A 27,829-nucleotide genomic window follows, 5' to 3' on the forward strand; every position below is an offset into this window, starting at 1 on the left:
GCTCGGATCTCAGAGCGCTCGGATCTCAGCGCGCAGGCGCCATAGCACAGTAGGACCTGTGCCTCACGAATACCCTGCCCCTCCCCCAAAGAAAGCAGCCTCCATTCAAGGGGTTTTTTTTCCTTCTGTTTCTTTGATAGTTTGTCTTTGATAAATAGACAGAATGAGCAAGAAACTGAAAAAGAATTTAACCCTGGACAGCTTTTATACAGATAAAGAGCAGACTCCAAACCCTGAGGAGACTAAAAACAAACAGTCCCCAGGTGAATCCCCGAAGGAGGAGACCTTATGTCCCTCAGCACAGATGAATCTCATGGAGGAAATTAAAAAGGCTCTCACAAGGGAGCTAGAAGAAAAATGGGAAAAGGAGAGGGAGGCTCTGCAAAAGGAGAGGGAGGCTTGGCAAAAGAGCCTGGAGAAGTCAGTTAAAGAGAGAGTGGATAAAGAAACCAAATCCTTGAAAAATAGGATTAGTGAACTGGAAACAGAAAACAGCTCTCTAAAAAACAAAATTGGCGAAATGGAAAAAAATTCCACAGAACAAAAGAACTCAATTGGACAATTAGAAAAAGATCTTAAAAAAGTGAGTGAAGAAAATACCTCACTGAAAATCAGGGTCGAACAATTGGAATTGAATGACTCGAGGAGACAAGAAGAATCAGTCAAGCAAATCCAAAAAAATCAAACAATGGAAAAGGATGTGAAATACCTTCTGGGAAGACAACAGACCTGGAAAACAGATCCAGGAGAGACAACCTGAGAATCATCGGACTTCCAGAAAAGTATGATGAAAAAAAAAGCCTGAACACTATCTTCCAGGAAATTATCAAAGAGAACTGCCCAGAAGTCATAGAAACAGAAGGTAAAATAGACATTGAAAGAATTCATCGATCCCCTACTGAAAGGGATCCTAAAATCAAAACACCAAGGAATATAGTGGCCAAATGCCAGAACCCTCAGGCAAAGGAAAAAATACTGCAAGCGGCTAGAAAAACCCAATTCAAGTATCAAGGAGCCACAATAAGGATCACCCAGGATCTGGCAGCATCCACATTAAAAGATCGAAGGGCCTGGAATATGATATTCCGAAAGGCTAAGGAACTTGGTATGCAACCAAAAATAACTTACCCAGCGAGATTGAGCATCTTTTTCCAGGGAAGAAGATGGACATTCAACGAAATAAGCGAATTTCATCTATTTCTGATGAAAAAGCCAGAACTTAACAAAAAATTTGATCTACAAGCACAGAACTCAAGAGAAATCTAAAAAGGTAAAGATTAATCTTGGGAACTATATTTCGGCAGTAAAGATGTATAAAAAATACATGTATACCTTGTTCTAGAAACTAGTTGAGGAAAGGACATTGTACTAGAAAAAAGGGAAAGTGGGGGTACTACATTTCATGAAGAGGCAAAGAAAACCTAGTATATCTGAGAGAAAGAATGGAGAGGAATGAAAATAGTGAGTATTTTACTGCTTTCAGAATTGGCAGTAAGAGAAGAATTTTAGACATATTCAATCTATGGTGAAACTTCTCCCACCTCATTGAAAAGTGAGAAGGGAAAAGTGAAAAAGGAAGGAATAAGCTAAGTGGAAGGGAATACGGTAACTGGGAGGGAAAGGGGTAAGTGGGGGGGGGGGGAACTCTAAGGGGAGGGGAGGGATACTGAAAAAGGGAGGGCTGTGAGAAGCAAGGGGAGCTCACAAGCTTAATACTGGGAAGGGGGGTAAGGGAGGGGGTAAGGGAGTAAGAAGGGAGAAAAGCATAAACCGGGGTCAACAAGATGGCAAGTAATACAGAATTGGTCATTTTAACCATAAATGTGAACGGGGTAAACTCCTCTATAAAGAGGAAGCGGTTAGCAGAATGGATTAAAAGCCAGAATCCCACAATATGTTGTATACAGGAAACACACCTGAAGCGGGGTGATACATGCAGGTTAAAGGTAAAAGGTTGGAGCAAAATCTACTATGCTTCAGGTGAAGCCAAAAAAGCAGGGGTAGCCATCCTGATCTCAGATCAAGCTAAAGCAAAAATTGATCTAATCAAAAGAGATAAGGAAGGGCACTATATCTTGCTAAAGGGTAGAATGAATAATGAAGAAGTATCTATATTAAATATATATGCACCAAGTAGTGTAGCATCTAAATTCCTAAAAGAGAAATTAAGAGAGCTGCAAGAAGAAATAGACAGTAAAACTATAATAGTGGGAGATCTCAACCTTGCACTCTCAGAATTAGATAAATCAAACCACAAAATAAATAAGAAAGAAGTCAAAGAGATAAATAGAATACTAGAAAAATTAGATATGATAGATCTCTGGAGAAAATGTAATGGGGACAGAAAGGAGTACACCTTCTTTTCAGCAGTTCATGGAACTTATACAAAAATTGATCATATATTAGGACATAAAAACCTCAAACTCAAATGCAGTAAGGCAGAAATAGTGAATGCATCCTTTTCAGACCATGATGCATTGAAAATTACATTCAATAAAAAGCCACAGGAAAGTAGACCAAAAAATAATTGGAAACTAAATAATCTCATACTAAAGAATGATTGGGTGAAACAGCAAATTATAGACATAATTAATAACTTCATCCAAGAAAATGATAATAATGAGACATCATACCAAAATGTATGGGATACAGCCAAAGCGGTAATAAGGGGAAATCTCATATCTCTAGAGGCCTATTTGTATAAAATAGAGAAAGAGAAGGTCAATGAATTGGGCTTGCAACTAAAAATGCTAGAAAAGGAACAAATTAAAAACCCCCAATCAAACACTAAACTTGAAATTCAAAAAATAAAAGGAGAGATCAATAAAATTGAAAGTAAAAAAACTATTGAATTGATTAATAAAACTAAGAGTTGGTTCTATGAAAAAACCAACAAAATAGACAAACCCTTAGTAAATCTGATTAAAAAAAGGAAAGAGGAAAATCAAATTGTTAGTCTTAAAAATGAAAAGGGAGAACTCACCACTAACGAAGAGGAAATTAGAGCAATAATTAGGAGTTACTTTGCCCAACTTTACGCCAATAAATTCGACAACTTAAATGAAATAGAAGAATACCTCCAAAAATATAGCTTACCTAAACTAACAGAGGAAGAAGTAAATATCCTAAACACTCCTATCTCAGAAAAAGAAATAGAACAAACTATCAATCAACTCCCTAAGAAAAAAACCCCAGGACCAGATGGATTTACATCTGAATTCTATCAAACATTTAAAGATCAATTAACTCCAATGCTAAATAAACTATTTGAAGAAGTAGGGATTGAAGGAGTCCTACCAAACTCCTTTTATGACACAGATATGGTACTGATACCTAAACCAGGTAGGCTGAAAACAGAGAAAGAAAATTATAGACCAATCTCCCTAATGAATATTGATGCTAAAATCTTAAATAAAATATTAGCAAAAAGATTACAGAAAATCATCCCCAGGATAATACACTATGACCAAGTAGGATTTATACCAGGAATGCAGGGCTGGTTCAATATTAGGAAAACTATTAACATAATTGACTATATCAACAACCAACCAAACAAAAACCATATGATCATTTCAATAGATGCAGAAAAAGCATTTGATAAAATCCAACAGCCATTCCTAATAAAAACACTTGAGAGCATAGGAATAAAAGGACTTTTCCTTAAAATAGTTAGGAGCATATATTTTAAACCTTCAGTAAGCATCATATGCAATGGGGAAAAACTGGAACCTTTCCCGGTAAGATCTGGAGTGAAGCAAGGTTGCCCACTATCACCATTATTATTCAATATTGTATTAGAAACACTGGCCTCTGCAATAAGAGTCGAGAAAGAGATTAAAGGAATTAGAGTAGGCAATGAGGAAACCAAACTATCACTCTTTGCAGATGATATGATGGTATACCTAGAAAACCCCAGAGATTCTACTAAAAAGCTATTAGAAATAATTCATAATTTTAGCAAAGTAGCAGGATACAAAATAAATCCCCATAAATCCTCAGCATTCTTATACACCACCAACAAAATCCAAGAGCAAGAGATACAAAGAGAAATTCCATTCAAAATAACTGTTGATAGCATAAAATATTTGGGAATCTACCTACCAAAGGAAAGTCAGGAATTATATGAGCAAAATTACAAAAAAGTTTTCACACAAATAAAGTCAGACTTAAATAATTGGAAAAATATTAAGTGCTCTTGGATAGGCCGAGCAAATATAATAAAGATGACAATACTCCCTAAACTAATCTATTTATTTAGTGCTATACCAATCAGACTTCCAAGAAAATATTTTAATGATTTAGAAAAAATAACAACAAAATTCATATGGAACAATAAAAAGTCGAGAATCTCAAGGGAATTAATGAAAAAAAAATCAAATGAAGGTGGTCTAGCTGTACCTGATCTAAAATTATATTATAAAGCAGCAGTCACCAAAACCATCTGGTATTGGCTTAGAAATAGATTAGTTGATCAGTGGAAAAGGTTAGGTTCACAAGACAGAATAGTCAACTATAGCAATCTAGTGTTTGACAAACCCAAAGATTCTAAATTTTGGGATAAGATTTCATTATTTGATAAAAACTGCTGGGATAACTGGAAATTAGTATGGCAGAAATTAGGCAAGGACCCACACTTAACACCACATACCAAGATAAGATCAAAATGGGTCCATGACCTAGGCATAAAGAACGAGATTATAAATAAATTAGAAGAACATAGGATAGTTTATCTCTCAGACTTGTGGAGGAGAAAGAAATTTGTGACCAAAGATGAACTAGAGACCATTACCAATCACAAAATAGAAAATTTTGATTATATCAAATTAAAAAGCCTTTGTACAAACAGAACGAATGCAAACAAGATTAGTAGGGAAGTAACTAACTGGGAAAACATCTTTACAATTAAAGGTTCTGATAAAGGCCTCATTTCCAAAATATATAGAGAACTGACTCAAATTTATAAAAAATCAAGCCATTCTCCAATTGATAAATGGTCAAAGGATATGAACAGACAATTTTCAGATGAAGAAATTGAAACTATTACCACTCACATGAAAGAGTGTTCCAAATCACTATTGATCAGAGAAATGCAAATTAAGACAACTCTGAGATATCACTACACTCCTGTCAGATTGGCTAAGATGACAGGAAAAAACAATGATGAATGTTGGAGGGGATGCGGGAAAACGGGGACATTGATGCATTGTTGGTGGAGTTGTGAACGAATCCAGCCATTCTGGAGAGCGATCTGGAATTATGCCCAAAAAGTTATCAAACTGTGCATACCCTTTGATCCAACAGTGTTTCTATTGGGCTTATACCCCAAAGAGATACTAAAAAAGGGAAGGGGACCTGTATGTGCCAAAATGTTTGTAGCAGCCCTGTTTGTAGTGGCTAGAAACTGGAAAATGAATGGATGCCCATCAATTGGAGAATGGCTGGGTAAATTGTGGTATATGAACGTTATGGAATATTATTGCTCTGTAAGGAATGACCAGCAGGATGAATACAGAGAGGCTTGGAGAGACCTACATGGACTGATGCTAAGTGAGATGAGCAGAACCAGGAGATCATTATACACTTCGACAACGATATTGTATGAGGATGTATTCTGATGGAAGTGGATTTCTCTGACAAAGAGACTTAACTGAGTTTCATTGGAGAAATGATGGACAGAAACAGCTACACCCAAAGAAGGAATACTGGGAAATGAATGTGAACTATTTGCAATTTTGATTTTCTTCCCGAGTTATTTTTACCTTCTGAATCCAATTCTCCCTGTGCAACAAGAGAACTGTTTGGTTCTGCAAATATGTATTGTATCTAGGATATACTGCAACATGTTTAGCATATATAGGACTGCTTGCCATCCTGGGGGGGGGGGGGGGGGAGGAGGGAGGGAGGGGAAAAAACGAAACATAAGTGATTGCAAGGGATAATGTCGTGTAGAAATTATCCTGGCATGGATTCTGTCAATGCGAAGTTATTATTAAATAAAATAAAATTTATTATAAAAAAAAAAAAAAAAAAAAAAAAAAAAAAAAAAAAAAAAAAAAGAAGTTATGAGCTATTAAAGAAGTAATTCATTTAATAAATAGCTTGTCCAAAACCGACTCAAATGTTTAAAAGCCTTCTATGGTATTTTCCACAGGCATGTGTGCCTACCCACAATAGAACTGCATGAAGTCACAGCAGGTGATTACTTTAGGTACTGCACATAAATTCAGCTCATTATTTACAAATAACCACCACCTGATCATTTTCATCTATTTGAAAGCCTCCCTGCCTTATGTCTAAATAGAAAATTGGCACAGCACTTTTTTTGCCTCAGGCTCTTTTTGCCTTCACTAACAATGAAATTCAATACAGGAAAGAATTTGTAAGCATTTCACATAGCTAAATCCCCTTTCATGTTATCATGCTTTTAAGTTACCAGGGTATGGACTTAATCGTCAATTATGGGGGAAGGAGAAAAATTCTAATACTAGAATGTTCTCACTACAACTTGGGCATCAGCAATGACTCCATTCAGTCATTCTTCAGATATTTATTTAGTGTTTACTATATAACAAGCAATGTGTAGAGATACCACACAATCAGTTGGTGCTTATTTTCAATTTTGACCATTTATTAGTGTCCACATCCCATGCTAATATTATCCTTATCATCACCTGACATTTTTATAGCTTTCTGAAGTCTGCAAAATGATTCATATATATTCTTTCAACTGACCCTTACAACAACCATTCTTCCGAGGTAGGTTATGCAAGTTATTAATTATCATCATCATGACCTAACTGGTACAACTGATAGAATATAGACCCTGAAGTAAGAAAGAGTTTCTTAATAATTTCAAAATTCAAATCATACATTTATTAGCTGACCCTGGGCAATTCACCTAATTATGTTTGCCTCAATTTCCTCAGCTGTAAAATAAGCTGGAGAAGGCAATGTCAAGCCACTCTATCATCTTTGTCGAGAAAACCTCACATGGAGTCCTAAAGAGTCAGACATGACTGAAAAATAGCTGAACACCATCAGCATCATCAGCATCATTGGACATTTTTATACTGCCTTAAAGTTTTCAAAATCTATTATATACATTCTCTCAATTGATTCTTTTTTTTTTTTTAAATAACTTTTTATTGACAGAACCCATGCCAGGGTAATTTTTTATAGCATTATCCCTTGCACTCATTTCTGTTCTGATTTTTCCCCTCCCTCCCTCCACCCCCTCCCCCAGATGGCAAGCAGTCCTATACATGTTAAATAGGTTACAGTATATTCTAGATACAATATATGTGTGCAACAGTTCTCTTGTTGCACAGGGAATATTGGATTCAGAAGGTATAAATAACCCGGGAAGAAAAACAAAAATGCAAGCAGTTAAATTCATTTCCCAGTATTTTTTCTTTGGGTTCAACTGATTCTTAAAACAACTACTTCCCTGCGGTTGTTTCTGTAGGCAATATTGATTTGTCAAGTGAGAAAACTAAAGCTCAGAGAAGTCAAATCAATTCTTTGTGATGACAAAGAGAATAAATGACATAAGTGGGGTTCTACTTTTATCACCACTGAATCCCCACCACTTTGCCCCAATACTTCTCTTTTGCACATTATATATACAGAACAGTGAAAGAAATAAAACTTCTCTTCTACATCTTATGGAAGGAAAACGTTTTTAAAATGGTAACTAGCCTAATGGGACATGGTTATTGCCCAAGAAGAAACCCTTTGACCTGAGGCCTACCAAACTACTGCTCAGGTTCCATGGTAAAACCTTTTCCTTGTTACAAAGCTAGGTAGGATTTAATAGATAAGCTTGTTATTAGGATTGTAAGGCATAAAAATTAGCCTAAGTATCTTAGTTCTTTTTGCCTTTCAAACCTGAAAGGATGAAATATACCCAATTCTATAAGCCTGTTTCCTTCTCTGAAAGCAAAGGGGACTGAATGAAAGGATTCTCAGCAATCTCTTCTCTCTCTTTCATTTTAATCATATGATTTCTGATGCCAAATGACTATATTCTCTCCATTTTCTTCCTATCCTTCTATATGTATTTAAAATAGATGAACATTTTTTCAACACTCAGTGGGTATATTAACAATGCTCTATATCAGTGGTTCTCAAAGTATGGTCTAGAGAATCCTGGGGATCTCTGAAACCCTTTTAGAGGGTCTACAAATTCAAAAATAGTTTTTATTTCCAATATGGTAAATGTCTATAAATATAATCTAGATAAACAAAAAACTGTTTGGAGAGATCCTCAATAATTTTGAATAGGATAAAGATACTGAAAACAAAGTGTGAGAACCACTGCTCTATGTTATATTACAAAAAACTAACTTCTACATGAACTATAACACTCAGGATGTTTTGGTCAATCATCTAGCCCCATTTTCTAGTTTTCTAGTCCCATTTAAATTTAATTTTCTGTGTCCTCAGTAGAGAGGGAAGGAGGAGGAAGTAAAAAAGTAGTACATTCAGAATTGAAAGTAAGGATACTTGACAAATAATCCGAAATTCAAAGGCAGAAAATTACTTGCAAAGTCTTCTTAGTGTGCACAAGATAATAACATGCTATGCAAAATATGCATTTGTTAAAAGCAAAATAGGTCTTAGATGTAACAAAGGTTCAGCCTTGCCAATTCTGTATTGAATCCAACTTTTGCACTTTAATTGTGTATTTGCAACTTAAAATCAAACTGACAATACGGATCTAAAACATCTGGCATAAAATAACAAAAGAACCATTTTTCCTCTTCCCCTCTCTCAAAATTTTCACAAATCAACTAAGTCTTAACTAAGTCACCATGACAAAGTTATCCAATTTAACCCCCAGACAGCTGGGTATGCTGAGTAGCAAAGTTTCAAAGGTATTCTATTTTGTGCTTATGAAAAATTAACGTGGGGTTTAAGTAAATATGGTGAAAAGTTGGCACAGTGTCTGTGCAAGCTAATTAATTTTTAATCTCTAAGAATTTATCATGTACTTGATTTAGATTTTCTTGGGACTAATAGCAAAAATGCAATTACAAGAAAAAGCACAAATCATTTTTTAAAATTTGCAGAAAGCCCTATTGGCAGATGTGCCGAATTAAATATATATAAATTAATCATAAAGGAATGTCCTCTGTGTATCTAAATGATTTTTTCTTTTAGTTCAAAGTGAATTGAACTAGATAGAGAATTACTTAAGGTTTTTAATTAATTCTTGCTTTCAACTGTTTAACATTTTGTAATGAGGAAAAACTGAAAGTCTTCTATCTACATTGAATTTGTGAACTCATGAAAGCAGACAATCTTTGTACTGGTGCAGATTGTAAACCCTTGTTCCTAAGCCTAAGCTATTCTTGTTCATATTTCCCCAGGAAACAGCCATAAAAGACCTTCCCCATGGACTTTTCACTATAGTTTTTCCCATTTCATGAGTAACAATATATTATTTTGTTGCGATATGTTACTTAGGTTTCTTAAGCTAATTTTTTTTTCTGATATTTGAAAGGCTGTGACAAGTTCCAAATGTGATAGTCTTATAAATTTTTAATTTAAATTTCATTTTAATAAAGTTGTTCAAAAGAGAACTGGGGACCTTGAGAATTGGTGAATTCTCTATCACTGACCATCTTCAATTTGAGTTGGAGGTACAATGAATCGAAGCAGAAGGGATTTCAAAGGGCATCTACATCTAATCCAAATCTGTCAATTTACTGATGAGGCAACTGGGTTTCAGAGAAGTTATGTGATTTGTCAAAAGTCCTATAAGGAGCATAGCCATGAATGTTATTTGAGAGCAGAGCTAATACCTACTATACTACCTACAGTGCCAACTGTACCACAAGACTTCCTGATGACACCTAATAAATGGATTTGTTTCCTCAAATTAATCTAGATTGCAGCTGTCAAAAATATGACTTTGACTAAAATGTAATTGGGAAATATTTACAAAATAAATGAAAATACAATGAACCCTCCAGAGATTGGATTTGTGAACACTCCCTTTATATTTCAGTTCAACATTACTGTTTCAGAGCTATCTTTGAACTCTGAGATCCTGTCAATTTAATTCAACGAATATTTACTAAACATCTCCTCTATGTATTGTGATCTTCAGCCCACCTGGAACACCCCAAGTCCCTTTATGGATTGCCTAATTAGCATGGTAGAACTCAAGCCTTATAACCCACTGTCAACCAATGATTAATAGCCTTTTCACTGCTGTCTCAGTAAGGCTACTTTGGTATCAGAGCCTGGCCACACCTAACACCATTAACTAAGGATGGACAAGAAAAAAGGAAACTGGCACCAACTGTGTTAGTAACCTATGAAAAGTCCCACATCCACTCCCCTGCTGCATCCATGGAAAAATCTCTGGTGTCATTTTTCACTGGAGTTTAATTCATGGTGGTGGGCATCTCTTCTCCTGCCCAACTTATTTGATTATGTGAGTATGTATGTGCTGAATAAACCTACTTTTTTTTTTTTTAACCAGCTTTCTCCTTCAACAATTCTTGCTGCTTTGTGGGACTTCATTCTCCTTGATAAAGCTGACCTTTAGTACTGTAAAAATTCCTTCTCTCCCCCTCACCTGCTAAGCAAAGCCAGTAGCAGTACTGTGCCTACACAAGGCACAGACCTATTTAAACAAAGCCAATGATAGACTTGATTTGGTATACTGACTTAATGTTATTTATTTTTTCATTTAATTGACTCACAAAACTCAAATGTGTAGAGAGACAGTCTAATACAATACTTTTTTATTATACATTTAAGCCTCAGAAAACAACTCTGTAACTTGTCTCGTGTAAATCAAAAGACTCCATGACCGCCCACTGTATATATACAAAGTACTGTGCTTGGCACCCAAGTTGCTAATAAAAGAATCAAGTCACACCTCCTAACCTCCAGAAACTTAAAAGTTTAGGGTTCACAGGACAAAATTAACATAAAGAAAAGAAACATTAAAATAGACATACTTCACTAACACACAGGAGATGGGAGAAGAGAAAAAAAGGAAGAGGAAAAGAAAAGAACACACACACACAACACACACACACACACACACACACACACACACACACACACCTTTTCTATATAAGTCTCCTGGGGAGAAAAGAAAGAGGAGTTCACACTTTTCACATTTTTATTCCCCTTCTTAGTCAAACCTCATACTGAGGGAAGGCATCAGGAAGGATCAGTAAGTAAAACTTCATTTTCTGAGGACATGTAAAAAATCTTGAATACTAAAGGTGTTCTCTCATGGTTTCCCCTTAAGACCTTTTCCTCCCCCAAATCTATCCTCAGCAACAAAGATACAAATCTCTCAATATTTTAAATTGGCATATAGTGAGTACTCTTTGGAAGGTTCAGAATTTACCTACCAAATAAATGTGAGTTGGGGCTTACACACACACACACACACACACACACACCACTATGAACAACCACGTATGGTCATAAATTAACATTTAAAGTATAAACATCACCTTAAATAAAACACCTTTACTGCTTTATTACTGACACAAAATACAGCTGTTCTGCTGTATTTTAGCTGATCTAGAGTATAACACATTACAATGATCCATTACGCATTTATATCCTTTTTCGTACAATTAGGCTATATTATTACTATGTCTCATTTCTTCTACCAGTGAACTTAAGAAAAATAAATGCTACCTGATAATGATACTTTCTTTGATCTAAAAAAAAAAAAATTCCTGGGGTAGCTAGATGGCGCAGTAGATAGAGTACCAACCAGCCCTGAAGTCAGGAGGAGTTCAAATGTGACCTCAGACACTTAACACTTTCTGGTTGTGTGACCCTAGGCAAGTCACTTAAGCCCAATTGCCTCAGGGAACAAAAAATTCTTACATTATATTATAAATGTCCCAAGAAATAAAAATGACATGCCTATCAATGTCACTCTCTATGAATATAAGCTCGTTAAAACACTGTAAAGAAGGTAAGCCAATAGATAAACAGCCTGGTGATTCATCTCTATAAAGCTCAGTGTATACTTTTTTTTTCCAATATCCAGAAATAGCAACCCATTGTGTTTTCCCTTAGTAATTTAAAAAAATCCCATTAATTAATATAACCAGATATAAGACATTACCAAGAAAATAATTTTCTTTTTTTATAAGATCTGTAATTTCAATAGTGCTAAAAATTCTCACTATTGATGCAGAAAAACTCCTCTGCTATTTATGGTCCTAGAAGACTGTCAAGGAGTTAAGTGTCAAAGTCAGGACTTAAACCAAGGACTTCCTATCTCTGAGGCAGGTTCTCTATCTATGTACTATAACATGGTGCTGATCATTTGATAACTTAATATTTACCTATTTTATTGAGTTGTTTTCAATCCTGCCCAACTTTTTTTAATCCTATTTGGGGTTTTCTTGACTGAAACAAACAGGGACTTGCCCAGGATCACACAGATAGTATGTGTCCGAGGCTGGATTTGAACTTGAGAAGTGAGTCTTTTCAACCTCAGGAAGGACACTTTATCCACTGAGCCACCTGGCTGTTCCAAGAAACAATAAGTAACAGTTATAATAACAGCTTAAGAGTAACACTTCATTGTTAAAAAGTCCCAATGACATGGTGCTTAAAAAAAGCTGTAAGTTTAGAGATAGCATCCTGACTATGCATGTGTGTGACACTTGAAAGAGAAAGGATTGAGACAACTGAACTGAGGAATGGAATACAAGTGTTAATCTGGTTGAGTACATATTAGTATTCATCTGTCAGTGCTTTTCTTAGGATGAGTTCATCTATCATATTTTTGTTATGTGATAACACTTCAGAACCTTTCCTTTCTAAGCTTATTCTCAAGTGTAGTATTCTAAGCTTATTATCAATCACAGGAGTCAAGTAATGGATAATGATGACTGCCCTCCACATATCTAATTTACAAAACATTTCAGTTATTTTGTATTATTTTAAAAACCAACAATAACCAGAATATGTTATTTTTAGATAGAAAGGAGCAAAATATGAAAGTGAATTAAATCTTAAACATGCAGTACATTAGTTAAATGATTGAACTGACCTGACTATCTACTTACTGATGAAAGGAAGGCAGAAGTTAGAAAATTATTTTGTAAGAAGGTCAATGAAAGGAGAATGTATATTTGAACTTGTTGAGACAGGTGTATTTCTCCTCTCCCTTTTAGCCTCAAGATCAAAAGCTATAATTTACTTACAGATGCAAACTTGATAACTTTGTCTGGATATAGCCAAGAAAAAAGCCTACAAGCACTGTTACTTAGAATGAGAAATTATAGTTAAAAAAATTCGTAATGAGATTCAAGCTAATTAAAAATAAAGTAAAATTTTTCTTGTGCAGCAAGATAATTGTGGAAATATGTATAGAAGAATTGCATATGTTTAACAGATATTGGATTACTTGCCATCTAGAGGAGGAGGCAGGGGTAAGGAGGGAGAAAAAAATTTGGGAACATAAGATTTTACAAGGGTGAATGTTGAAAACTATGCATATATTTTGAAGATAAAAAGCTTTTAAAAAATTTAACAAGTTAAACTGCATTGAATCTAAAAAAAAAAAATCAAATCAAATCAAATCGAAGCTCAAGAATTCCAGGCTCATTTTAATTTTCCAATTAGCTGAATCAACTTTTAACTGCCATGAAATATTTTTAAATGTTTAAAAAAAAACTCTGAATATTTTAAATTCCCTCATAGAGGGAATTTACTGGCACTGGATTACACAGATCTCCAGAGAAGGAGACAGGTTCAGTAAGTAGCTCAAAGTTACTACTAATAATAAAGTTAGCTAATAATAACAGCCAACATTTATATAGTGCTTACTTTATATCAGTCACTCTGATAAGCACTTACAATTATTATCTCATTTAATCATCAAAACAATGCCAGAAACTAAGTGCTATTATTATTATCCCCATTTTACAGATGAAAAAACTAAGGTATAGGTTAAGCCCAGGAATCACACAGCTAGAGCATGTATGAGGTTTGATTTGAACTGGAGACTCTCTTACTTCTAGCCCAGCACTCTACCCTCTGCACCACCTAAGCAGCAGGGGTGAAAGTTGGATTCAAGTCTTTTAATGATAGATCCAGAGTTCTTTCTTCTGGTATCATATTGCCTAAAGCAAAGCTTTTTAAATTGTGGGTCACATAACTGAATGTGGGAGTCATAAAAAATTGGGTAACAGTAAAAAGTATTAAATATTTCACCAAGTTTAATTCTTTATGTAAAAATAAACTAGTACATTCATCTCATTAGTGTGCAATTTGACTTTCATCTTTAAAAAAGGCAAAATTATATGTATACCAAAGAATGGTTTTAAAATAAATTTCTTTATGACCTATTTTCAGCAAATATTTCATTTGTATACCAATTTAATTCGATCATTTTACTATTTTTATTAGCTTTTTATTTTCAAAGCATATGCATGGATAATTTTTCAACACTGATCCTTGCAAAAGCTTGTGTTTCAAATTTTTTCCTCCTTTCCCTCCACCTTTCCCCCTAGATGGCAAATAATTCAATATATATTAAACAATGTTAAAAAATACATGTGAGATCCAATATATGTGTGTATACTTATTTTATATATTTATGTAGTTGGAGTCATATAAAAATTTCTCAGGCAAAAAGGAATTACCATTGGAAAAAGTTTAAGAAGCCCTGGATCTAAAGAAATGATTCTAAAAGTGATCTTAACTTCCACACCCCAAACCTATAATTCAGACTTTGTTTTATAGAATAATGCCACTTTTATTATCTTGAGAAACAATGTGGTTTTAAGTTATCTTCTATCTAATTAAATTCAGTAAAAATTGATTTTTCATCTGTTATGTGCAAAACACTATACTAGAGAGCCTTGAATGCCAAGTTAATAAATTTATATATTATGTAGAAGGCAATAGTTGGGGGAACAAGAAAAGGGAGATGTGATTTATTATCATGGAATGTTTTAAGTAGGAAAATGAGAGGTTCAGAATAATGAGATAGGAAAACGGTTAGTAACACCATAAATAATGGACTTGAACAAGTTGACCCTAGAGGCAAAGATACCTTTTCATTATCAAAGTCCTAATCAAGAAGCAGAGGTAATGGAGGGAGCAATTGAGTTTGCAGTCAGGAAGATCTGAGTTCAAAATCTATTCTCAGATACATGTGACCCCAGACATATCACTGTATCATCATTTGTATTAATCCACTGGAGAAGGAAATGAAAAACTTCCAATACCTTTGCCAAGAAAACCCCATGGACAATACAGTCCACAGGATTGCAAAAAGTCTGACAATTGAACAACAAAGTCAAGAAGAACAAGGACCTGGCAACTAGGAGAGTAAAAAGTCACAAGTTTTAGGCCCTTTACTCAGAAAGCCAGCTTCCTCCCTTACCCCCCACAACTTTTGTCTCATGAACTCAACCTCTAATTAAAACCTAAGAAAATAGTTCCCACCTCCAGGAAGGGTTCCCTGATCCTGATAAATCCTTGATAAGTCAATTGACAAGCATTTATTAAGGGCTACCATTATATCAGACAGGAGCTATTAAGAGAGACAAACATGTATATTTATAAGTTTGTACAGGGTAATCAAGGAGGGGAAGAACTACCTGCTGGTATAGGGGGTAAAAAGGGGTTGGGAGGAAGGCAAAATGGAAAAGTTTCATGTAAAAAGAAGCACTTAAGACAAGTTCTGATGGAAAACAGCTGATACCAAGAAGCAGAGACCAGGAGGGCGTTCATCACAGATATGGAAATGAGGACTGGGGAAGGGATAGTCGGGGCAAAGGCACAGAAATGGAAGGACTTGTGCGCCAGGCAATATCAGAAGACCAATCTGAATTGTGTGTGAAAGGAAGTAATAATAAGGCTGTGAAGAAGGGAGAGAGGAGTCAGGATGTGAAAGGATTTTAAAATCCAGGGGAATCTGTAAAGATTTTAAAAAAACCTTCCTCCTCAGACCTCACAAACTACTTTGTTTTCTCAGTCTCTTATCTGCCCCCACCCTCCCACTAGGCTATATATACAATCTCCCAGAAGACAGGAGATGAGTTTTATCTAAACTTTGGTGCTCTGCTGGTGCCATTGATAGTCTGGTCCAGACTTTCTTTTTAAGTGTTAATAACGTGCATTAAATTTTAAATGTGTATTATGTGCACATTTTGGGGGGGGGTGAGTTTTTTACAGAGACAGTTGTTAAATATTTACCAGTACATCCCTGTTCTCTGTCCACCCCCCATAATAGGCACACTGTAGAGGAGAATGGTGGTGATAATTACAGAAAATGGGAAGCAGGGAGCTGGGATAGGTTTGGGGGAGAAAAATTCAATTTAAGTTTGAGAAAGGAAGCAAAGCCAGGTTTAGAGTTTTCAAACAGGCTTTTGGACAGAACTGAAGCTCTGGAGCAATAGAAGGCTTGGGAGTCATGTGTCCAAAGATAACTGAAGATATGAAGGTGGATGAGATCTTCCAGTGAGGCTGTTTTAACAGTTTAAAAAAAAAAAAAAAAAAAAAGATAAGTTGAAATTTGACTTCACGCTCTCTCCAACTCCCCTAAATAGGACCCAAATGGCCAGTCAGAAAGAGGATTAAGTAAAGCTTAGAAGAATCCTTTGCATTCCCTCTGTCCAGGCGTTACAGCCAGTCCCAGGGATTTTATCTATCTTTCAGAATACATAGAGTATGTTGGAGTCTGGGAGGAGGGCTCAACCCAATACTCATGCTTATATTTCAGGGATGTGCCACACATTTTGGAGAAGGAAAGCAGATCTCTCCATAGTTTTATATTCCCTTAGATAATTTGTCCCTTTGTTTACAGAAACAGGGATGATTGCTATACTTATGAGCTTCCTAGGAGGCAGTGATGCCTATAAGCAAGATATTTCCTGCTTAATCACTAATTCATTCCTTTTCTTCCCAAGAAAAAGGAAAGGATATTTAGAAATGATGGGGTGTTTCCCATTACCACAAATATCAAAGTAATTTCATTATGGAAACAAATGCTAGGAAATACAAACATATGAAATCCATTCCCTGAAGATAGAATCCATAATGAGTTGCTTCTTCATCTCCATATGCTTCTTCCAGAAAAAAAAAGAGAAAGCAAAGGCCAATTTAACTTCTTGATTAATCCATATTTATTGAATGCCTATTGTATTCCAGACCCTGTGTTAGATTCTGTGGATTCAAGTAAAGGGGATGAAGCCAGTTCTTCTCCCCATTCAGATGACATTCTGATACAATAATTATGTATAAAACACATACAATATAAAGTAAATAAATACATATAGGAGAGTGGCTAAATACAAGGTGATTTGGGAAAGAGATCAGTACTAGTTGCAGAGAATTAGGAGAGACTTCATGAAGAATACAGTGCTTGAATTCCATCTAAAAGGAAGAGAGGACTTTTGAGTCCAAAATAGTCTGTAGATGGAGCGTAATATGGAAAGACTAAAGAGAAAACAGTTTATTTAGAATGAAAAGGCAGAGTAGGGAGGTGATATTCCATTAGGATGGAAAAATCAAGTTGTCTAGACAAAGAAGTTTATATTTTATCTTAGGACTCAACTTAGAACTTTCATAAATATTATCTTATTTGATCTTCACAATGATCCTGAGAAGTAGGTGCTATAATATTATCCCCATTTTAGAGTTGAGGAAACTGAGGCAAACAGAGATTAAGTGATTTTGCCAAGTTGGGAAGAGTCTAAAACATAGTGATATTCATATTCTTACACCATATCATTACTGTATATAGTGTGTTAACTGTTTCATAAAAACATAACACCATATTATTATGCAAGAGAAATCATGTGGTACAGTAGATAGAACATTCGGCCTGGAGTCCCAAAGACCTGAATTCAAATGCAGCCCCATTTACTAGCTGTATGGCCTTGTGCAAGTTATTTACTCTATCTGCCTCAGTTTCCTCATCTGTATAATGAACTAGAAAAGGAAATAGCAAACTAGTATCTTTTTCAAGAAAATTCCAAATGAGGCAATGAAGAATTGGAAGACATGACCCAGAACAAATCACCACCACCTCCACAATTATCAACTAAAATTATTGTTATAGTATTTTCAATTATCTTTATATATAAAGGGTAAAGCCCAAGCTCAATTGTTACCATTTCCCTGAACTCTTCCTGATAGGGTTACCTAGAATAAAAGTTTGTTCTCATTGTCATCTGTAAAATGAACTGAAGATGGAAATGGCAAACCACTCCAGCATCTTTGGGATCATGAAAAGTCAGAGAGAACTGAAATAACTGAACAACAAAAGTAAATCATAAGGTGTATATGGAGCCAGCCAAGCTAGTCTGTCAAATGTAACAATTATATTCTTTTTGCTACATCATGAATTGTTTGCATGAACACTCATTTCCCAGATATGGTGAGCAAAATGATTCATGTTAAGTTCATTATGGTACTACTTTATAAGAGTAACACATTACCCAAAGTCATCTTTTTAACAAATGGCTGATTCTAAAGTAATGATACATATAAGTCTACAGAGGTAGATGAGTTATATGGAGAGACAACTGTCAGATCAGCAGTGAGCAGAGAAGCAGAAACAAAGAGAACGAATTTGAGATTCCATCTAATGCATTATGAAATTTAATTCACCTAGACATAATGGTGTCAAAAGGTCTCTCGTAGTAAAGTTTCAAGTTCAAATCTGTTTTCCATTTTGTACAATGGATATTTTGCTGAATAGTTTGACAATTATAATTTGTGTAAATGTAATAATATTCTAAATATGTTAAGAGAGCTTACCATTTGAAATCCTCTAAACATAAATCTTATTATAAAATAAATTGAAAACTGCAATGTGTACTCTGACTGTGAATATATTTTCTCTTTGCTGTTTCATTTCTAGAGTATGCCTTGCAAAAAATAGCATGTCATATTTTTTTTTTAAATCAATTTATAAAGAACGATCAAAGAAAAATAGTAAGTGATTTTGGAATTCATATGTTTACTAACTTAGTCATAATGTTTTTAACACAAATACAATTCAAATGCCTATATATATATTTCCTATGATGTATGAATTCAAAAAACAGAATAATAGGCAAAGGCCACTGTTCTTATAACACATAACCTTTATATTTTGAAATCAAAACTCCAAGCTAAACTTTTACTATTATATTTTTATAGAACTTCTTAGAAATTTTCTAAATGAAACCATGAACAATACTCACAGTTACTTATCACTCCTCCCAGTGGATCTCCTTTGAAGTCAAATTCAATATCCATATACTTGCCCTGTAAAAGAAAAAACACAACATTTTGTGTGTATTTAGCTTTGAGATACAAATATGTAGATCTTGATATCTATCTATATCTATATATATTTCCAAGCTGTATTTTTCTTAAACAATGACATCTGCTAAAAACATAAATACATTTTACATGTTAATTTAAATATAATGAGGAAAGGCTGAAGGATCAAGAGATATAGCCTAGTTCAATTTGAAGCATTTATGCTATCTTTTAATTTCTTATAGGATACTTCAGGGGAAAAGTACAGCATTAGTTCAGAACTAAATATATCATTTTGTTAACAAAAAAACTGTTCTCTCATTTGACTCCAGGTCAAAGTATTGTTTCAAACTCATAAGTAAATCTGGTTTAATAATAATAATGGCTGAAAATAAATAACAACTCTTATTTATAAGTTGAAGAAAAATGATAAACATAGCTTTTATTCTCCCCCTATACCAGCATCTTATGAGTAAAATATTTTGCAAACCCCTGAAACAATCTCCAGGTTTTTACTTATTCACCTATTCATCCTATAGCAAAACCAATGGATGCAGGGTATAAATAATTATCGATTGTTTATCAATCACTGGCTGATGGCATATTTTTACTCTGCTTTTGATATTAATAATAAAATTACATTTTAAAACTTAATATTTAATATTTAAATTACATTTAACCATGATGCAACATCATAGCACACTTGTGAGAAGGGATGGTAACAATCTGGTTACATTTTACTTTCTTTTTCAGAAACATTCTAACCTATCAGAAACATATTTCTAACCTAATTATTAAATTCAATTTACAAGAATTAACTGAGTACTAACTTTTAATGGGACTGGTTAAATGCTAAGAATCTTAACATTGTTAACTTTAATTCTCAAAATAATTAGAGGGATGAGAGGAGAATAAGGAAGAAAGAAAATTTGATCATAATTTTAAAAGATGCTTCTTCAAACCACTATTGTTACTGTAACTACTTGAAGGGTAGAATCTATTATTTTTGCCATTGTAGCACATTGTTGTTGTTCAGACACGTTCAATTCTTCCTGATCCTGTGAACTTGTGCATGAGGTTTTCTCAGCAAAGATATTGAAGTGGTTTGCTCTGTCCTTCTCCAATGTCTCTCCATTTTACAGATGAGGAACTGAGGCATATAGGGCTTAAGTGATTTGCTCAGAGTTACACAGTTACACAGTAAATAGCTGAGGCTGGATTTGAACTTACTGCACTATCTCACTGCTCCATGCATTCACATAGTATCTGCTCAATAAATAAGTTGATATGAACTTATGCTTATTAAACAACTAGCAAAAGTAAATAGATTTCAAAAACTATTGTCCCAAACACGGCCGGGGCTCTGCCCTAGAGGGATCTTGTAAACTCTAGAATCCCATTATTATATATAATACATGGGACTAAGAAGTCATGACCTATTAAAATGAAAAGTAATCATTAAGTCTGGGGGAAAGAGGATCACTTGGAAGAAAGGATGGTGGAGAGAAGGAATAATAAGGGCAAAAGCACATTTCTACCTGACCTCTATTTTTTTTATTTTATTCTATCTTTCATGGTTGATCTAAAGCAAACAGATATGAGGTACTACAAAATGTATGAGAAGGGTATTTAAACACCAATATTTTCCTGGTGATGTTACATGGCTGTAAATCCTGGACCACATTTTCTTCTTAAGAACTGCAGTTGAGTGAAGTACAAAGGAAAGGTACATGTTAGACGTCAATAGGCTTCAACATGTTTTCCTATGACAATCTATATATAAGAATATTTTATTCTCATAGGATAAGGATTCAGGATTCTGGTAAGAAAAGGATATCTATCATTCAGAAGAGGCATTTTCAGAAAGGAATTGAGACAATCATCTTGGAAAGAGTCAGGAATAACATACAGACAGACAGCCTGCGTGCTATACCATCACACAAAATGAGGGGAACGTATACACATATGCATCTACAGCAAAGGTTTTTAACCTGGGATCCATGAAAGCTTAACGATGATCTACAGGGGAAAATGAACAATAATGGCACATGATGAGATGTTGGTGGGCTATGATTGGCACTGATGAAAGGAATACTCAAAACCTGTTCACCAATTCATTAAAATAGAAGTAAAACGATCAGGTAAAAGCCAGTAACAGCCTTTTGGTTAGAAAAACCCCCTGAGACTCTTGGAAATGGGGGTCTAAGCAACAAATATCTTCCCCAGTAAGCAAGAAAGTCTAGTTTCAGATACAGTTTATCCTTTTGCTTGGCTCATTCATTCACCTGAATCCAGATCACGTATTGGCTGCTTTCAGTCAACACCTCACACAAACCACAAGCTTTTGTCCCATTCTGCCTGACAATGCTTATGCTTTTGGAAACGCCTTATGAAGGAAACATGAAGTGTCTTCTCTTATTTATATGAAAGAAAATTAAGTATAGCACAAACTAATAGACATGAGAAGATACTTTTTTAAGGTTACTCTTCTGGAAATATCTCCTTTACACACTATTATCCCCAGTCATGGATACTCTTGCCCAAATTATATCTAGCTTCCAGTTCCCCTTCTCTAGCTTAGCAGGAACAAAGAAGACAAGTTCTTCATGGAACTATGGATTCTCAAATAATTCAAGGCCAACCCCACTTCCTAATGAGTTCTCCTGTAAGACTGGAAAATGGAACTCTAGCTATTTCCTGCAATCATGGATACCTCATTTCAATTCAATACAAACATGTTAAATACTTGTGAGCAGAGAATTTTGCTAGCCATTAGGGATAACTGCAGTATTTAATGAAGGCATAAAAACTTAAAATACCATAGTAGAATACATCATCCACAGATAATGAAATAACTATATAAGAGGTGCACCAGAGAATGCAAAACAAAATACTATATAAGGTTCAAGGATGAAAGATCAGGGAAAAAGATTTATGGAAGAAGCAGGATTTTATTTGCTATCCCCCTCTTTAAAGCTCAATTCATCAGTAAGAGATGGAAAGATCAGGCATTCTGGGGATGGGGGACAGGGTGAACAAAGAATTAGAACAGTTTAAGTACAGGGGTATATTTGGAGGGAGAGAGAAGAGGACGAGTGGGGTCCATTTGGTTGAAAGTTAAAATGCACAGAAAGAAGTAACAGCCAGTCAGTCAGCCAACAAACACTGATTAAAGCCATGACGATAAATATCAAAGTAAAAACCATGGTTCCCCCATCCTCAAAGAGCTCACATTCTACTGGGGCTCCATTGGAGTCCCTCTAGAACTATGTACATAGCTTTTGAGTCCTGGCTCTGTTCCTTATGGCTTGTGTGACTGCAAGTAAAGTACTCTCCCTTCTTACCCTAGAAAGAGAGAACCATACAACTATGTACATACAAGAAATACAGAGGAGGCACTAACTAGGATGGAGTTCAAGAGAGACCTTCTGAAGAGGCAGAATTTAAACTGAGTCTTAATGAAAACCAGGGAAGCTGGGAAATAGGGGTAAGGAGGAAAAGCATGGGGTAGTCAATGAAAAGGTAGCAGAGTTGGGAGATGGAGAACTGTGTGTGAGAAACTACATGAAGGCCAATGGTGCCATATCCTAAAGGGCATGGAAGAAAGTTTAAAAAAAGACTGAAAAGTAACATGAGAAGGATTCAAAGTAAGATGGTTACCATATTTTGGAGGGTTTTTTTTTTATGTCAGGTTAAGACCTGTGAACTCTATCTAAGAGTAAAAGGTAATCAAACCACCTTTCTGAATAAATGACACAAGAACTAAGTCTAAGAACAACTATTTTGATAAGAGCTGAGTTTTAGAGTCTCCTTTATCACTATACTGTCTTAACTTAGTGCCAATATTTCATCTATCTGGGTCCTGCTTTCTCATCCATAAGATAAGGAGAGAGGAAGAGGAAAGAAAGAAGAGGAGGAGGTGATAGAGGAAGAGGATGAGGATAAAGAAGAGGAAAATGAGAAAAAAGGTAGAAGAAGAGGGAAGATAGAAAAGGAAGAGCAAAAAGAAGAGGGAGTAGAGAGGAGGAGAAGACTGAAGAGAAGAAAGGCAGAAAGAAGAGGAAGAAATAGATGGAAGAAGAGGAGAAGGGAGAAATTAGAAGAGTGAAGTAAGAAGTTGAAGAAGAAGAGGAGGAGAAGCAGGGTCCCTGGAAAAGTCAATGAGAGAAAGTTCAAGACCTCTAATCTCCAAAGCCAAACCTGGTTTGCTATCTTTCTAAAAAAGAATTACAGGGTAAAAAATGAGAGGGATCAAAGATATCCCCATCCTAATCAGTGTTTCAACAGAGTTCTTTCTTTATATTTTAAAGATACACAAACATGCACGCACACACACACACACACACACACACACACACACACACACACACATATATACAATATCAAACATGTCATTCATATTCAACAACATTAATTCTTCTGTATATCAGAATACTTACAAATCTAGAGGAGTTGTCATTCCGCACAGTTTTGGCATTTCCAAATGCTGTAGGAAAAAAAAGATATAATTTGTCATGATTAAAAGATGTTGCCAAACTATAATAAAAGCTGTAATAGGAAAATCAAAATATAAACATCTTATTTAAAAACTCAGCCATATTCTGAGGAGTTTGAGCAATGACATTTTTTTTTTTTAATGATTTAAAACTCCCCATGAAATTAACTTGGAAATGTCCAGTTTGGAAAATTTTAAATAAAGTGTCTAAAATTTGCAAATCTTTTTATTAATTTAAATTTCCAGGTTAGGAAGCAGAGTAGGGTTCATTGAATTTCATAAGATGTCACTTATTTCAGTGATTCTAAGGTCTGATATTAGTCAATTTAGTAATGTCAAAGCTCAGTAACAATGCCTTTCTCATCATTAATGAATATAAATAAGAAATAGCACTGGGTAGAGGCTATAAGATCACAGAAAAGACCAAAAATTCATGTATTTTAAATGGAAAAGATGAGCATGTATTTAACTGAAGATAACTCAGTAAGGTCCTCCAAGGACAGAGTGAGAGACAAAACTCTCTGCTATCATTTAGTACATTGTCTGGCATAGAGTAGTAGCTTAATAAATGCTAGTTGACTGATAACCAGTTTACAATAGACATATAGATCATTCCACAAATTATGTTATTTTCTATTCCTATGGAATATGTAAAAATTTCTGGAGTCTGTATGAAACTCCTTTGAGAGACAACTGATTCATCTGAACTTGAGCTCATTCTAATAGTTTCAAGAAGAGGATAAAGCAATTTCCAAACTTCCCCTCTAGTACAGCCCTGGAAATATCAGATGGGTGATGAAATGTTAAGGAGATCACCAAGTCATATAGTGTCCTAGTGTTATGTTCTAGGAAAGAAAAAAATGTGAACATAAAGATGCGAGAAACTACATACTATTAATAAACAAATTCTAAATACAGGGTGTCACAGATGTCTTAGGGCAGGTTTAAGTTATTAAAGCTATTGTTTAATCTTAAAAGTACTTAATAATCAAATGCTTGCAAGCTAGATAGCAGAGATACAAATAAAAATAAGGAAACAATTCCTACTTGCAAAAGACAAGTAATTTAAACATCAAACCAATTTAACAGTTTCACATTTGGTTGGTTTTGCTGTTATTTTATTTGTAGTGGACCTGAGACTTCACGAATGTAGGGGACATCCACTGAAGAAACTCCCTCTACAAAAAGGTCCCACATGTGCAAAAATGTTTGTAGCAGTCCTTTCTATAGTAGCAAGGAACTGGAAATTACGTGAAGGCCCATCAGTTGGGGAATGGCTGAGTAAATAATGCTATGTGAATGTAATGGAATTAGTATTCTATAAGAAATGACAAGCAAGCTGATTTCAGAAAAGCCTGGAGAGACTTACATGAACTGATGCTGAATAGAGTAAGCAGAACCAAGAGAACATTGTACACAGTAACAAGATTATGTGATTTTTGACTGTGATGGACTTGTCTCTTTTTAACGATAAGGTGATTCAAGGCAATTCAAATAGACCTGTGCTAAAAAGTGCCAGCTGCATCCAGAGAGAGAACTAAAAAGACTGAATGTGGATCAAAGCACAGTATTTTCACCTTTTTTCGTTATTGTTTGTTTGATGTTTTTTTTTTTCCATTTTGATACGATTTTTCTTGCACAGCATGACAGATATGGACATATATTTAGAAGAATTGCATATGTTTGTTTGCTGTCTTGGATAAGGTAGAGGAGAGGGAGAAAAATTTGGAACACAAGATTTTGCAAAAGTGAATGTTGAAAACTAATTTTGCATATATTAGGGGAAAAAATACTATTAAAAAAAAGAAACTCCTTCTAACCAATTCAGGTCAACAACTTATTTGTAACTCATAATCTTAAGAAAGTTCTCTGCAGGGGCGCTGGTTAAGTGATTTTCCCCGTGTCACATAGCCAGTCACATAGTCAGAGCTAGCACTTGAACTCAGATCTTTTGGACACCAAAAACACCTCTCACAACATAATGAATGCTACTTCTTTCTTTATTTACAAAGATAGCAAAAGACTTCACACTCAAAGTTGAGGATTTGGAGCCTAACTAAAAGCTACAAAAAGTTAGCTACCATTTTGTAATCAAACAACCAAAGGCCCAAAGGGTATATTAGGAGAGAAGAGTGAACTTCATACTTCAATATAAAAACCAATAAGGCAAGGCTCATTCTGTTTTACTTTGGCTTCTTTGTTTTGCATAAAAAATGTTTCAGTTTTATCTGAACTAAGCAAAATGAACAATGCAGGCTGAGACAAAGTTTTTGGAGGACAAAATTCAGTTTAGATATTAGAATAACAGCTCCCACAAAACAATTCTATATGTGAACTAAAAATCAACTGTAATATACTTCTTAGTGTAGAAGAAAGAGAAGAAATCCTATTTAAAAACCATGCTTGATGAGGAGGATAGGAGTCCCAGCACTTACCAAGCAGGCTAATGATATTCATAAATGCAGAGCTGATAATAGTGAACTTTGACTTACTTGATAAGAAAAACCTAACATTTTTGGTATTTCTCATAAGACTCAAACTTCAGTGGGTGGGAATATACATAGCTCCCCAGTCAAGAGATCAGCAGAGTTTTAGATCTAACTTAAAGAACTCTCTCTCACACACACAGACACACAGGCAATTTGTCAAAGAGAAGGTCAGGAGTGAGTGAAAGAATCAATTCAAAAAAAACTTTATTCAGGGTACCATTTGTGAGCCATAAATCATCTTTTCATCTAGTAAATCTGAGTTACATATTATTAAGCACAGATCTAAACACTGAAGCTTTTCATTATGGAACACTGACTCAAACACAAGTACTCTTATTCGAAAATGCTTGAGACACATTCCTCAATTGTTTTTCTAAGTTCATTGTTCTCCATTTCATTTACAGTAGCTGGTCTAGTTAGAAAGCAAAGAGCATTCTCTTAAAAGATAACACATGCCCACTTTCATGCATTTCTCCCATTTCCTGGGTTCAAGTCTAGTTTCAAATAACACCAAATAAAGGAATGGATTCTAAACACAAAGGAAGACCACAAGACCATACAGTGCTCCTACTTTAAGGCATGGCATTCTTAAAATAAGCATGGGAAGATATACAGCACATACCTTGCACAAAATATTAAGACAACAGCCTATGATTCAGCAGGAACAGAAAAGTCAATAATTGAAAAATCCAAAGAATGGAATGATAAACCATAAAAGATCTGGCATTCCATCCATAGCAACAGTCTTGAAGGCAGGAAGGCTTGGGTTCAAGTGGTCCATGTGATACATTATGTGATAATGGACAAAAAACTTAACCTCTCAATGCCCATAAGCAACTTTTTTTAAAAAGTCAATATATATTTTTAAATAACATTTTATTTCTCCCCAATTACATGTAAAAACCATTTTTGACATTCTTTTAATTTTTTTTTTAAGTTCCAAGTTCTACCCCTCCTTCCCTCCTTTCCCTGAGAAGGTAAGCAACCTGATTCAGATTATACGTGTGCAATCATGTAAAACATTTCCATATTAGTCATTCTGTCCACAGGCAAGTTTTTAAGGTTATCTTGCAGATAAAGAAGGAGTATGGTTCATTCCTAAAGCCTGGTTTCAAATCTTATGTCTGAGTTTTCTATCTATGTGACCTTGTATTTACCTCCCTTAACCTCCATCTCTGCATCTGCAATGTGAAGGAATTGGACAATATAGCCCCTAAATCTCACCTAGCCTTTTTCTATGAGTTTATGAGTCACTAATCTATGTGAGTGAAGGGAATTTCTACACCAAGAGTTCTCTACATGGGCTTCAGATGTGGTAAGTAAGAGAAGCTGCCAAAGAGGAGGAAAGAAGAGCAGTAATAGCATCTTCGACTCTTCAGCAATATTTCTATGCTTATTATTTCTCTCTCTCTGAAAATTGGGGGGAAAGAGTTATCTCCTTTTCTCAAACACAGAGAAGCCATCCTATCCACACAGTGAGTTAGTAATGGTATTAAGATTGTTCACTTTCCAAGTCTGCTGATTGCCTTCAGTGACAATATAGATTACCTTCCCTGTCCTCAACAACAGAAGGTGAGAG

At 35.0% G+C, this 27,829-nt stretch overlaps 1 protein-coding gene across 5 annotated transcripts in view; it reads right to left on the reverse strand.

Moving 5' to 3' along the window:
• MYO1B (myosin IB) overlaps positions 1–27,829 on the reverse strand; it is a 213,650-nt gene that overhangs the window by 69,462 nt on the left and 116,359 nt on the right. For all 5 annotated transcript variants that reach the window (XM_051985985.1, XM_051985987.1, XM_051985986.1 and 2 more), the window contains exons 6-7: positions 23,706–23,752; positions 19,206–19,269 (exon numbers count right to left, since the gene is read on the reverse strand). In XM_051985985.1, the coding sequence (XP_051841945.1) occupies positions 19,206–19,269; positions 23,706–23,752 (111 nt within the window). The remainder of the gene's footprint in view (positions 1–19,205; positions 19,270–23,705; positions 23,753–27,829) is intronic.

Source organism: Antechinus flavipes, chromosome 3, assembly GCF_016432865.1.
Source record: "Antechinus flavipes isolate AdamAnt ecotype Samford, QLD, Australia chromosome 3, AdamAnt_v2, whole genome shotgun sequence".
Classification (NCBI taxonomy): Eukaryota; Metazoa; Chordata; class Mammalia; order Dasyuromorphia; family Dasyuridae; genus Antechinus; species Antechinus flavipes.